Raw genomic sequence first — 15,341 nt, 5'->3', positions numbered from 1 at the left:
AAAATCAATATTTTAATATATCACTTCTTTTCCAGCTTAGAACCAGTAATCTGAAGAAAAAAAAAACTTCTCTTGCAGGTGATTTTAATAATATGTTTTGTGATAGCATATTTTATTCTAATTGTATGTTTTAAGCTTTATCTTGTTCAAGATGGCATATAACGAAGCAGATTTGTTTACTAAGATAGCTTCAGTTTTTCAAAAGCATTTAGATAGGTTAGAACGAAAACTAGATAAAAATAATGGAAAAATTGAGAGATACATAAAGGAAAGTAAAGTTGATTTTAAAGAGAGCTGTGTTGAGTTTAAAGAGAATTGTGCTCGCTTGAAAGAGAATCTCGTTGAGTCAAAGAGTGGATTAGGTCAGAAGGTAGACGCTTTACGGGATGTGTTTCGTGAAAATAGTCAGCAAATAAATACAGAAAACAAAACACCGGAATGTGAACCCCAGTTACAGTTAGATGTTCCTACTGAATACGAAACACCGGAAATTGAACCTCAGTTAGTGACTGATATTCCTAGTGTAAACAAAACATTGGAATTGGAACCTGAGCCAGACACTAACACTCTTAATGAAAAGGAAACGCAGAAATCTGAACTCCAACCAGAGACAGGTAGTCTAAACCAACCTCGTAACAAATCTGATAACGATTTTATCTATTCAGAATCTAGTGACGCCGCTTGTAATAGAAGTAGTGAAATCCACGAACATATGATTGTAGACGACAGAGGTCGTAAGCGCACAAAACAAACTACCACAAACTACAGAGAGAAAAAGCGTAAACGAAGTTACAGTTATTGTAATAAGCAAAGATACCAAGTTCAGATCGTAAACAATACGAAATTTAAAGGGAATCAGAACCAAGACCGCACTCGAAAAGGTAGTAACAGAAACAGAAGGAGTCGTAAATCACGGCCACGTAGCCTGAGTTATCACATACTAGACAGGAACCGCAATTTGTGTGACATTAAGCATAGATTTGTACGGAGAGGTAACCACCGTAGAAATAGACGAACAAACCGGAATTATCAAAGTAGAAACAGTAATCATAGGAAAAGAAAAAAAAAAGGGTCAACCAAGATTGTATGTTGATACAAATTTTTCTTTCAGGAAAGCCACGCATTTCTTTTAATCTTTCAACTTTTAAGCGATAAACATCCATTCATTTTCTTCTTTTTTGCTTTTAGTTGTGGATAAAACACCTGGATACGAAAAGAAGAACTACGCATTTTTCTCAAACTTATTTTTGCTTCTAGCTTTTAACTGTTCGGCAATGAGCAGATAACACGTTTTTCTTTCTTTATTTTGATAAGGCAGTCGCCAGACTGTAGAACCACTTGTGTTTATGGTTACGAATAACGGGTGATATACAGCTGATTCATTTTTTTCTTTTTTTTGTCTTTGCTCCGTGTAGCACTTCATACCTTAGTCAGCTGTGCATTTGTGTTGCAAACCTTATCACTGACTTATTATTAGTTTAATGTCCTTAATTTTTTCTTGTTTTCATTTCAGATGTTTGAATTTAGATCTTTTAGTAAATAATTAACGTAATCACATACGTAGGGGAATTGCATTTTAAAAGCAATTTGATATCTTGGCGAGATATCCGTACCTCAGCCAGTGGGAAGATGTTTTGGCGTTATATATTTTTATTGTGTTTTAAATTTTAAATTCCTTTTTAGGATCCTTTCCCACTTTCGAAATTCTTAAATATGTTATTACATGTCATTTAGAATTAATGTTTGATTTTCTTTTAGAAAAAAAAAATGTATCGAGATGCCCAGGATAAGAAAATTTTTAGTTGATAGTTACGTATATATATTTCTGTATTTGTAAATGAAACTTACTACGTAATCTCATGCGTAGAATATGAAACTTTACACTTATAATCAATGTTAAATTTATTTTTCAGTGTTAATCTTAGATTTTCGTTTTCATTTTGAAGTGTTTACTGTAATTTTATTGAACCTCATTTACGTCATTTACCCGATTTTGACTTTATTTGAATTTCCAGGATGTGACATGATATATTTTGTTCGAAGAGAAAAGTTTAGAACGGAAAGTAGGCTAAGCCTTAAACAAGTGATAACAGACATTTCCTTGTTGGTAATAGAATGTGCAGGAATGTCGTGTGAATAGTATAATTCTCCGAACGAAAGCAGTAATCTTTTTATTGTAGAAGGAACTATATGAACAGATATTCTGATGGTGAACGGTCGTTTTTCCCCTCATATTAATATATATGCGGAAATATGTTTAACTTCTATATTTTCTTGTAATTTCTAATTAACATTTTTTTTCGTCTTCTCTAGACCACTGAACGACCGTAGGGAAACTTCTTCGGGTAGGATATTTTATGGGGATAAAGATAAATATTTTTTTTTCAGGGAGGCAATTTTTCCTGGAATTGCAGATCTGTTGCAAAAATGGATGTGGCTAATCCATTGGATATTCCATAGCTAACTGTATTTTCGCCATCAATCGCAAAATATAGTTTTTCATTTCTCTTCTACTTTTATAGTAACCCGTAACTAACCATGTGTATTCTTAGGTTAGATTTTTTTTTTTTAGTGTATGTTATTGTCTAGTAACATTTCAGCGAATATTTTAACGTTTATGAATCGTAACTATATTGTGTACTCGTATGCTAATGAGTTGTAATGTTTATTTTACATGTTAATTCTGAGAAAGTTATATTTTAGCCACAGTATGTCCCAAAACTATTTGGAATTTTTTTTAGTAAAATTGTTTTTGTTATGGAGTATTTCCTTCAGAAATCAACATGGCCAAAGGTTTTGGAATACAAATCTTTAGGTTTCAGCCATAACAAACAGTATGGAGGATTTCCTTCAGAAATCAACATGGCCAAAGGTTTTGGAATATAAATCTTTAGGTTTCAGCCATACTGCCAATGACGGATGATTTTCTTCAAAAATCGACATGGCCCATTATTTATGAGGTTTCAGCCGTCTCTGAGATATCGATATAGATCCCGAAATAATAAACTTATTTTATTTCCAACAGCATGAAGCCATAACGATTTTTTGAAAATTACTTTGTCAATTATTTCGTATGCTCGATGACTTTGAATTTTTATGTGTCAATAAGAACATTTTGAATATTTTGTAGCAATGATGCCTAAGAAAGTTTAACTGTCGTGAAATTACATAACCATTTTGTAGGGAATTTAATCTTGATGTTTCAGACCGACCAGAAAGTTGTAATGTCGTTGACTATATTTTTGATTGTATCCCATGTTTTTCTTTTAGTAGGTCTCATGTATTTTGTCTTTTAGAGACATATTTTACGATGCTACGAGAGCATTTGTATTTTGTGTGTTTACACATCTTTTCTAGGTGGAAGACGTATGTTATGTTCCAGGGAACATACGTGTATTTTACTGAATATTAGTGTTGATATTTCAGTTATGTATAGAAACATTTTGTAAATGCCTATGGTTGCAGGCCTTCCTCGTTTCTAGCCTTGCCTCGCAGGTGTCGATGGCATATTGTGTGTGTAAGTACGTGTAGTATTACACATTTTTCCCACCTATGGTTTTGGTCAATTCATGGTGTAATGACCATTTATTTTCAGGAATGTTTGGACTAGCGAGTCAACTTCCTTGATTTAGACCTCGAAAAACTTGGATCAATATTGAATAGTTTTCAACATTTTTATTAATAAATTTTTTGCAGATAATACCCATCTATTTTGGTAACCCTACAATGTTTACGTTTATGGAAGTGAACAACAACCATTATTTTAGGCTTAAGCTAATAATAACTTTGTTTCAGAATGAAATCATTTGTTGTATTGAGCATTATCGAACTAAAGTCTCGACGAGCAGATGGCATTTGATCTTATGGCGTGCCAAATTTTCTTCATACATGTCAACGAAATCACGATCTTTTCTTTGATATGCAGAATCATGCTTATTTCTTGGAATTACTATGAACGTCAATTTTGACACTTAAGTTTATTTCTTTTTATTTTTGAAAAACGATTTTTCGTTCTTTTCTGCCAAACAACACGAGGCACAGTTAAAAAAAAAAAAAAAAAAAAAAAAAAAAAAAAGGACATACAGGTGAAAATCTTATTTTGTTTATATATTGTCAGTTTATCATGTGTTTACATTTTCATTCATTTTACTTTTTCAATAATTTCAAATATATTAGAGTGATATCGAAACTTTAATAATAATTTTAATATTTTAGTACCTTTAACATGTTTTGCTATTTGCTTATTCATTCATATTATTATATTTTAAATACAGATATCAGTATATTTACTAATTTTTATTGAGATATTTGATAATTCTTCAAGTCGATGTTTTCATAAATAGTTATCGTGTGTGTATATTTATTTCATATTACACAAAATAAAGTGATCGAAACGGAACACTTAAACATTTTGCGAAAAGAATTTATTAGTGTTAAAAAAAAAAGAGCATTTGAATAGCCCTATAACGTATTTACTTCATATTATATCAAATAAAGTGATCGAAACGGAACACTTAAACATTTTACGAAAAGTATTTGTAAAAAAAAAAAAAAAAAAAAAAAAAATCCCCTTCTCCCCTCATCAACTCATCGTTGGAGAATCATGGAGGATACTTACACAGGAAGACAGCATGGTTTCAACATGTGAAGAAACGGAAGATAAGGAAACCCAACTGCACCAATTGTTCAAGAGGATCTTATTACTTCATGGAACATTTGGATTGGACATTGCTCATGCAGGAACCTCATCATGTTGTAGTGAGTGAACAAGTTACTTAATTATTTTAAATAGCCCTTTTTCAGGTGAAAAACCATTCATCGTTCATGCACGTAAGTCTCACACCATATGACAGTGTTGCCAACTAACTTATTTTAAATTTTCAGGTGAAAAACCATTCATCGTTTATGCACGTAAGTCTCACACCATATGACAGTGTTGCCAACTAACTTATTTTAAATTTTCAGGTGAAAAACCTAATTTTATTCATATTTCGTCATACGGCCAAGGGTTCTCAACCTGTCTACGTGTGCACTTGACAGGTCGTTCCACGTTTCAGACGCCATATATAACCGCTACCAGGTTATAGAAGGATTTTTGTGGACACACTGTATATTTCGTAAAGACTGTGATCATTATTTTCGATTTATACTTTATTCTGCAACGCACATAAGTTCTTTCTTGGGTGGGAATTGCTTCTTTCCCACACAATTGGACAAAGAAGTCTTTCATCATTTTTTCATATATATATTTAAAACGTTGCTTTCGCTGAGAACATTTCAGTTAGTGACTAACCATTTCAGTGTTTCCCCCTGACTTATTATATGCACAGTATATATTCTGCAGTTATTTGGAACTGAATTAAGTGCTTTCTTTAATCGCTTATGGAAACATTATAATAGATTGGAGAAATACGGACTGACCAGATGTTTCAGTAACCAAAGTGGCACCAACTGTGTTGTTTCGTAGCCCGTTATCTGTACTTTCTCACGCCAGTGTTATCGCCGTGTCTAGTGCATTATAGGCAGTTGACTAAAATTAACAGAAATTGTTTTCTATATTCTGTTTGTATGTGCATACAGGTGAGTTAACTAAGTAATTTTTGAAATGAACTGCCAACACTTTTCTGTTGACCATTGCAATCCGTAGCTTGAGCTTAGATGCTCAGAGAGTTTTGACTACAGGTCTGGAAGATGCAACCACGCATCTCGCGTTGAACTTCAAACATAAGTTGTGTTAAGGGGCACAAGCTATTTAGCCGATGAAGGACGATTACTTACGGCTAGCCCCAATCAGTGAAATCCCAGGTCCTCAGACCTTGTGCGTTTCAAAAGTTATATTCGCGCCCTCCAATATCAGAATTCAACTGTGAAGACCTTCTTTTCGTTTATTTACTCAAGATTTACTTTTACGCTGCAGGACTTTTCAGCGTAACAACTGGGTTCATCGTGGGACGATCCAGACAACTTTTCCCCAGTGCGAATCCCCCAAGTGTGTTCATGGTGTGAGAAAAGTATTTATAGTGATACCTAAATTATAATCATATCTACATAGAAAGGGCTATATCTCCCGAATAGGGCAAAACGTAATTTCAGCGGCAAAATTTATTAGTGTCCAGTGTTGTATTCATTTCTCTTCGTTATTTTTTTCAAAATAGTGTTCCAATAAATAAGTATAGTGTCAATTAATCCAGTGTGTTTTCGTTGTGTGTATGAGTGATGTTTGTGTGTGTTATGGTCTGGATGACCGTCTGATCGTCCGTGAGGTTTTCGAGACGAGACACCCGAACCTCTCGGCGCCTAATGCTCATCTCATTATTGAGACCGACGAGCTTTTTGGGAAACAGTTTGTAATCTTCTTTGGAGAGGTCTTCGTCGTCCTGTCCAGGTAAGTTAAGGTATCAGGAATATACTTATTGGTAATACCACGAGCCAAGGACAGCGAACAAATTATCCAGGCGGTCACAAATAAATGGACCACGAACTGAGGACGGTTACAAATAAATAGCTGCCCGAACATGGACCACGAACTTGAGATTGGTTACAAATAAAAGGACGCCCGAACAGCGACTCGACCTACTGATGGTCACAAAAACATTTACGAGTCCCAGACTGCTTCCAGCTTTTTACCAGAGTGTACTTGTCGAGGACGTGAACCCTCATACCTGACGGGAGTAAGGCTATAGATGCAAGTAATAGGCAGTATGTGTAAAGTGTATCGCGTCTCGTTGGAAGTCTCCGATCATATATTGGGAAATACTGTTTTAAGGTACTATGAGTCTCAAACGAAAAGCATTTCTAAAGAAGTATGCCTTGAACGTTCAAGAGGAACTAAGACGTATTTACAAACTGTGTCGAAACGTCTGATAGGCCGGAAGAAACTTTCGACATTTTATAGAAAATTGTATTATTAATATCTTTCCAAAACGATAACAATAACTATTTTTCATTATTTGATAGGCAAGAAGTTGTAGTTCAGTAATTAATGCCTGTTTATGATGGAAAATGCCAAGTAACTAGACATTAGCTATACTGTAGAAGAAAGAAAAAAATAAATTATTTGTTATGCGATTTTGAATTACACGTTTAGTGTGGAAGAACTGAAAGTGATTGAAAAAAATCTGAATTAAGAAATAATAGATTCTGCTAAAAATCGTAAAGAACGCAATGCCATCTTGTATTCTTTTCTTATAGGCAACCAATATTTCCTTGGTACTGTGCAGGTTGCATAGAAGCTAGGGAATGTTGTAGATCTTAAAAGGGATCCAATTATCGTTGCCCATGAGGATGTTAACAGATAGGTTCTACAGAGTGTCTATCGGTCACGAAATCAAAACGGTCATGAAAGTCAAGAAAAAGTCACGAAATTTAGCTTTTGGGTCACGATATTTTTTATCTGTACAAACTTAATACAGACTAAAGAATTTTCTTCTATAAAACGTCAAAATTCATCACCAAAAATGTCTATAGTCAGCATTAGACGCTACCAAATCGCAAGCAAAACACGCTTCTATCGCATGCTTCAAAATTTTTCCTAATTAGCACCCAAATTCGGTCTTGAGAATGTTACAAAATTTTATGGTTTAGTAAAGAAAAGTCACGAAATTTCATTTTGGAATTTGAGTAGACATCCTGTTCTACATACTCTCCACTCTAGCTATCTATTCCAAAGGACAGAATTAAAAACTTCGCTTTTATTCAAGAGTTAGCTCCTTCGTGGCTAAGCAGTTAGCGTACGCGCCTTTGGCTTGGGAGACCTGAGTTCGATTCCCGGCGAGAGCTTATGTGGTTAGGATTCTACGTTAATCAGTAGTTCCACGTCTCATATACTGTATCTTCGCTGCTGAACGGAACGTTAAACTCAGAATCAACTTAATTCATTCAAGAGTTATCTTGGGAAGTAACGGACGGACGAATTAACAGCACAATCTTATAAGTCCCCCTGTGTGGCGTAATAAATGTCTTGTTGAATCTTGATGTTCCTTTGTTAAGAGGCGATTGGTCACTTTAACTTCGCCTGCTCAATAAATAATATAGCGTGTGTGCATCTATATTAGAACATCCAAGGTCATTAGAGACAGGAGATGCTTTTTTCACCGCCTGAGAAGAGACAGAGATAGCAGGTGGAGCAAGTGTGGGGAATGACGAACTACCAGAGGAGAATAAAGCCAGTGTTGGCAGTGTACAATTACCCATAGGAGGAACAGTCATGTATCTATAAAGCCATCAATGTTGTTGCTTCGCTGTCAGCACTGTCTTTTATTAACGTCAGCGTGAGCTTTCGTATTTGTTCCTTCTGTTGTGTGTTTGTTTCTTCTTCTGAAAACACAAGCAACAAACGGGAATACGTATGACAGAGCATCTAGTTGGAAACGATTTGCCTTTCAAGCTACTATTCAAAACGACCACATTATATATCTACATACACCATGATGGTAGATAATTTTGCAACCGGCGACTCTTGGTAACGTTCGTGTGTTGATGTGACACTTACTTTTTTTCTAATAGCACTCATCAATAACCAGGGCCGTCGCCTGGGCGGGGTGACCAGAGGGGCGCCGGGACGACACAAAACTCCAGGAATTCAGATTATGTTGGTAAATGTTTTTTTTTTAATTAATGTTCATTCAGATATTTTAATAATGATCAAGCTACGGATAATTAAAATTATCGGTAATGTATAACATCGTCTAGGATTATTTAACTGGAACTATCTCTCAGTCCTTTTATCTTGGAAAAGTGACTCAGATCTACTTACTACTACTTACTTACTACTACACAGTAAAAAATGGTTGTGTTAATTCAACTCAATTTTAACACAAGGCAGTGGTTCCAGCGTGACTACCACTATGCGGTGTTAGTTCAACACATACCCCGCGGTGCTGGCGTTTACGTCTTTAACACACCACCGGTGTTGAGCCGTGCCGTAAGCGTTAATGAACCACAAAGTTACTCCCTCAAAATATGTTAAATCGCCTATATGCGTAATGTGTTTTACATTATGCTGAGTCTTAAAAAAAACACTTTAAACAAGTAAAAAAAATACTCCAATGGCGAGAGCAGGGCACGAACCACCAATCTTTCGATTACTAGCCGCGTGCTTTTCCAACTTGGCCCAAGAGGCGATGAAGAAAACGTCGCTTGTAGAGGGATAAATTGTTGGGGTCTTTTGAATTTGGCTAATCAGAGTGCTCCTTTAAGCCCCGTATATTCGACGCTAACCGTTCAGGATAAGATAAAATCTGCTCGCCATGTAATTTCATAACAAAATGACAACTTTATTTACTTTATTTTATAGTTCTTCCATATTCACTTTCAAATGATCGGTGACAGTTGCCATCTAATAAAGATGATGCGTTTGTTGCTTCTAGCACACTATCGCTTAGAAAAAGAAGCAATACATGCATCAAATGTGGGAGATGAAATTTTGCGTATACCTGGATATGTTTAAGTATTTCTTTCTACTGTGTTTGTCTGTAGCTTGAATTCATAAGCCTTTGTAATTAGATGCCCAACATATTTGGCAATCACGCAGAAAACAACAGCGAAGTTTCTCCACTTGTGTTAATTTAACACACAGGTTTTGTGTCATTTCAACTAACAGCATTTGACACACAACTCCAAATGGAGAGTGAGTTGTTCTAACCACTTGTTTGTGTTATATTTTAACACAATCGTGTTAACACATAGGCATATCGTTGAAATAACAACGATTTTTTTTTACAGTGTACTTATTTACTACTACTACTTGCTACTACTAACTTCTTATCCGTGACAGTTTGGTACAAACTGAAGAAACTTTAGTAGAATTTAATAGCATTTCTTTATTCCTATTCCGTCCAAGAAATGCTCAAGTAATACCACAATAACTGCAATACTACAATTATCTGCTTATTTTGACACCACTTGATAATATCAGGTTAGCATCACGAAAAGAACTTCGCACGTACTTTTCAATCAATAACAGAATAAGTATCTTTCCAGTCCTTGAATTCTGTAGTAACCTCATACAGCAACTGTGTTTATTAAGTATCAGGGACGTAGCCATGGAGGGGACTCAAGGGTCCTTTTCCACTAAAATGAAAAAAGAACTATTAATAAAATTCAAATTTAGGTTATCCTGTGTTGGTTTTAACTGAAAATAACTTTTAGAAAGTCATTACAATTCAATTTAAGGCTACAAAACGTTTCGAGGAGTACTGCCTGACCTCGTGTACTCGAGGGGGGGGGGAAATCGAAATCCTGGCTACGTCTAGAGTGCAGAATAAATTTTGGTTGTCTTTCATAGCACACTGAGTGGGGGACACTTGGGAATTCTCGCCCCGGGTGCTTATAAGCCACGCGACGGCCCTGTCAATAACTATATTCCTATTTTTGCTTCTCTCTTAATAGTCCTTCCTATGTACACTTTCCCCAACGAATCAGCTTTCCTTCCTCTCTTCTCCTTATCTTCAATATTCTTTTTCTTTTCTTTACTTTCTCGTTCTTCATCTCAAAACTCAAAGAACATTATAGGTATTGTACAAACTCAAGCAAACGCATTCAATTTGCATGAAACTTGGCATACTGGTAGGCGTTAACTTGCTATACAAACTTGTGAAGTATTATGTTGTCTAGATCTCTGATTCTTAACTTATATCTAGAAGAAATATCAAATTATAGGAGATTTAGTTTTACGAAAGTTTTCCTAGTCCAGCAGTGACTATTGGGAAGAACATAGACTGAAAATATTTGAGAACATGATCCTGAGACGAATATTCGGATCCAAGAGGAACGGGAATGGGGAATGGCGGAAACTTCATAACGAGGAACTACATAATTTATATGGTCTACCCAACATTGTTAGGGTCGTCAAGTCTAGGAGGCTTAGGTGGGCGGGGCATGTAGCTAGAATGGAAGAAAGTAGAAACGCTTTCAAAGTCTTGACTGGAAGACCAATTGGAAAACGACCATTAGGAAGACCTAGACGCAGATGGGAGGACAATATTAAGATGGATCTCGCAGAGATTGGAATACAAAGTAGAAACTGGATGCAGTTAGCTAAGGATAGAAGTAAGTGGAGAGCTTTTATGAACGCGGCATTGAAGCTCCGGGTTCCATAGGTCATAGAGTTAGTTAGTTAGTTAGCAGTGACTATTACCGGAGGTGGCTCTGCAAGAATTTCTCCTCTTCTCCAGGGATCATATTCCTATCTTCATCAATGTGAATTCGTAGTATTTTCCTGGGATTTTTCAACTCCAGTATAATGAAATTCCTCTCCGGCGGAAAGTATTCCCAAATCATCACCCAGTCCGAAATCATTTCTTCTCTTGTTGTAACAGAAAGATGATAAACCCGAGGCAAGAATTTTATTTTAAACTGTTCAATTGAAATTAACTTCAGTTTTTTTTTTTTCGTGTAGAAAATCACTCATCAAAACTTGGCAAAAAAAAGCGCTAGTGGATTGGTGTCTAATCAATAAGAGAGCGAGGGGAGAGACTGATTTGCTGACACGAACCTTGTTGATGGCAGAGTCGTGCAACAGACGGGCTTTGTCGGCCACAATTAGAGTAGCTTACAATATAAGAGTAGGAAATCTCTCACCTTGTATCTCTCAGGAAAATTGTCTCATCACCAAACTTAGCCGATTCTCTCTTGCAAAGGACACCATTGTTAAAAATCCAGTATGCTCTATGAAACGTTCAAGATTTACACGAAGAAAACATTCTTGGAATTAAATACATTTTCGAAAATCCCAATTCTGTGGCATCGTTCATGAAACCTATAACCCACAAAATTTTGAAAATAGAGATAATGGCAACCGTGCACTGCTAAACTATTAACATATCATCCCTCAAATCATTAATGCTACATGTGCAGTAATAAAAGAGAAACACGAGCTCCTCCGTGACTAAGCGGTTATAATACGCGCCTTTGGCGTGGGAGGCCCGGGTTTAATTCCCGGCGGGAGCTCATGTGGTTCGTATTCCACGTTAATCAGTAGGTCCACGTCTCATATAGCCTCGCTGCTGCACGGGACGTTAAACTCAAAACCAACCAAAAGAATTAACACAGATGTCGGCATATTCTGGAAATCTTTGATGAAGAAATTTCCATGCATGAAATCTATAACGCACAAAACGTCCTTTACGTTTATTTCAATTTAATGCAATCAGCGATAAAATTTGTACCGTATATAGTCAAGTATAAAATAGTAGACAGGCGCGCACACAGGTTTTTTTCTTGGGAGGGTTCCAAAGTTTTGGGGAATCCAATATTACAGTACACTATGACTATGTAGTATTGAATTAATGTTATTTTACACCCAAAAAGACGACAGGTAATTGTTAAATACTACCCTTATTTGCTCAGAAAAAATAATAGTACTAGGTTGGTTTTATAAGGAGAAAAAGAGTACAAATGAAGTGTAAGATAAAAATATGTATTCTACATCAATAATTTCTCTATTAAGCAAGTATAGTTTTATTAAGAAAGCTAAAAATATATGTCGAATATCCAAGTTTTGGAGATAAGGAGCCTGTAGAGCCCCCCACGTGGATGCGTCCCTCATAGATGATACCTATAATTGTAAATATAGGTAGTACGATTTACAAAGGGCTGCCCCGTTCGCATAAAGGTAGGAGGTCCATTCTAACAGCAAAACAACAGATTAAGGAAAAGTAACTGTTTTTATTCCAGGAGGGTACAACAGCAATTTTGATGCTGATTTACGTAATTAGTATTGCAAAGACTCTCATAAAACTTCGTATCAAGCCAACAGAAGTTCACATAACAGAAATAGATTCTGACACTTCCATTGTGACATCACATTCGGAAGAAAACAGATGACTGTTGTGCAATAAAGGTTCAATATACTAATGAGTCTCTACCTGTGAAACTTTTCTTTATTGTATTTGTTTCTTTTTCTTTCTGAAAATAACATAAAAATTTATTACATTACATGTTAAATGTATGAAGGATCATAGGCAACAGATAGCATGTAAACATTTTTACACATGTTTAAGGAAGTCCTGCAATAAAAATTCTAACCTAACCTAACCTTTTGGCTTTCTCTGAATTATATTGAACATTTAAGATTTTATTTACTGCAGGTTGTTGTTACGATAGTATCTCCAGTGTATGACGTGAATAAACAAATTTGTACAAGATGTAAGGACTAATTTGGGGTTATGGGTTTCATGCATGGAACACGTTACTTTCAACATGTGAACATTATTGTTTATTATTATTATTATTATTATTATTATTATTATTATTATTATTATTATTATTATTATTATTATTATTATTATTATTATTACTGTGTCATAAAATGAATAGAGATTACTACTTACGTAGTTATGAATACTGGTGTCAATTTTGGGGATTGCAGGCATTGAGCGACAGGAGAAAACTTATTGAAAGAGATTTTATTAAACAACTACTAGACAATAACTATCATAATGAATATTGCTTGCATAATATAGGTATAAGGGTACCAAAGTATAATACAAGAAATAAATCAATATTAGTTCCTTTGAATCCGAAATCTGTAATTTTAAGAAGATTGACCAATTCTTTTAATTTAGTTTGATTTATTTTTATGAGTATAAAAGCATGATTTTTAGAGCTTGACAAATATTATTTTTAGTATTTATGACGACTATTTAGAGACTAAAAAAATATTTGGTGTTAATTTGACAAGGAATTATTAATTGATATTATTTTACTTTATTTTATCAGTATGTTTTATTGTTTTAGTATGTACCTTACATTGTATGTAATATATGTTTATCTTGTCTGATAAAGTGCTGTATTTTTGCCGTTAGGCTGTTCATGGCACAGAAATAAACATTATTATTATTATTATTATTATTATTATTACTGTGACTTCCTATATAATGATATTTCAGTAATAGTTTAATGCAGCATATACGAACGTTGGTATCGACAATGTACAGCATCAATAAACAAAGTTGCACAAGACATATTCACTACTTTCTTTAGAACTTAATTTTCTCTGCAGTGTGTGGATTATGGGTTTCACGCACGGAGCAACCAGAATTGAGACGAGTATTGAATGGCGTAATTTATGTGTGAAGACCAAGAACTTAGCTAAAAGTGGTGATGGGTAGCAGTGATATCACAGGTCGCCTGTGTCTGGGTCTCTCTTCTTAAACCCAGGCTGATCCGTTCAGACTCGATGAACTACAAGTATACAAAACACAACCTCTAAAGCATAAGTGCATTGTTTAATTGTAAATCAATGAAGTCCACTAATCGAACATTTGTCCGTTTGTTTGGCGGTATGACATTCCTTAATCAAAGTATTATCTCTTGACTGTTTGAAATATAATTCCATGCATATTCGTCTTCCTGTATTGAAAAATAATGGAGTTGTTCTAAACACAGACTATGTATAACGAAAGACTGTTTCGGGCTAAGTAGTATCTTCACATTCTAAACCCCGAGAAAGTATACAGGCTTGCTTATTAAATTTTAATGATCCCTCATAAAAAATGTAGCTTTTCCGTTGTTTGATTCGTAAGTTTTTACATTATGATCGGCATTGTAGTTATCTTTCAGTGCAATACTTTGACAAACGCATACAACAAAATAATGAGAAGAAAAGGAGAGACAAAGAGAGCCAGGGCAGAAGAATCATGTTTTTGATAGAATACATTAGCAGCCCTATGCATTTACTTTAGATGTGCAGGGGCCGCGGTGGCTCAGTGGTAGAGCGTTCACCTCTCGTTCATGCGGTCATTGGTTCGATCCCAGCTTGTGCCAAGTGAGCTTTGTGGTGGACAAGCATCGTGCACGTGGGTTTTCTGGGGTTGTCCCGCTTCCTTTCACTTTCTTCATTCCACCGTTTCATTCATTTCTCATCACCACCGTCTCTTTTAGCCTAGACAGCATGAGCGTTGGGCGTAAAAGATTTCATTTATTTTTTCTCTATATGAACATGATGACGTTTTCTCATCTCTGGGTGACCGGGTTAGGGATCTAACCGCTTTCGGGTCTCGTGACCTCGTTCCATCAGTTGTAAATAGGGGCTTCTATCTTTCATCTGTCAGTACTTGCTGATGTTGATGGATTTCTGTTGGTTATAATTGACAAAGTAATACATTTTAGAATATTTACAAATTAAGGAAACAACATAATTGTATTGAAATCTATTTCTATTTATTTGCAGGTCCTGCCCGGACTTTACATCGGGAACTACCGGGATTCGAAGGACGCCGCTCAACTAGAGAAGTATGAAATTACTCACATTGTTGCCATCCATGATGCAGCACGCAAACTTCACTCAGTAAGTGGAACCACAATTTTATTTTAAAGCCAAATTTTCAATTCAGTAATTT

General features: G+C 35.4%; 1 protein-coding gene across 1 annotated transcript in view; it reads left to right on the top strand.

The window, feature by feature from the left end:
- The window catches only part of LOC145676018 (dual specificity protein phosphatase 22-like), a 431,106-nt gene that overhangs the window by 271,215 nt on the left and 144,550 nt on the right, over positions 1-15,341 (top strand). The window contains exon 2 of the mRNA XM_081746858.1: positions 15,173-15,289. Coding sequence (XP_081602984.1) covers positions 15,173-15,289 — 117 coding nt within the window. The remainder of the gene's footprint in view (positions 1-15,172; positions 15,290-15,341) is intronic.

Source organism: Thermobia domestica, chromosome 18, assembly GCF_964235325.1.
Source record: "Thermobia domestica chromosome 18, izTheDome1.hap1.1, whole genome shotgun sequence".
In the NCBI taxonomy this organism is placed as follows: Eukaryota; Metazoa; Arthropoda; class Insecta; order Zygentoma; family Lepismatidae; genus Thermobia; species Thermobia domestica.
The sequence above is the reverse complement of the archived record's forward strand: the minus strand, read 5'-3'. Positions and strand labels throughout refer to the sequence as shown.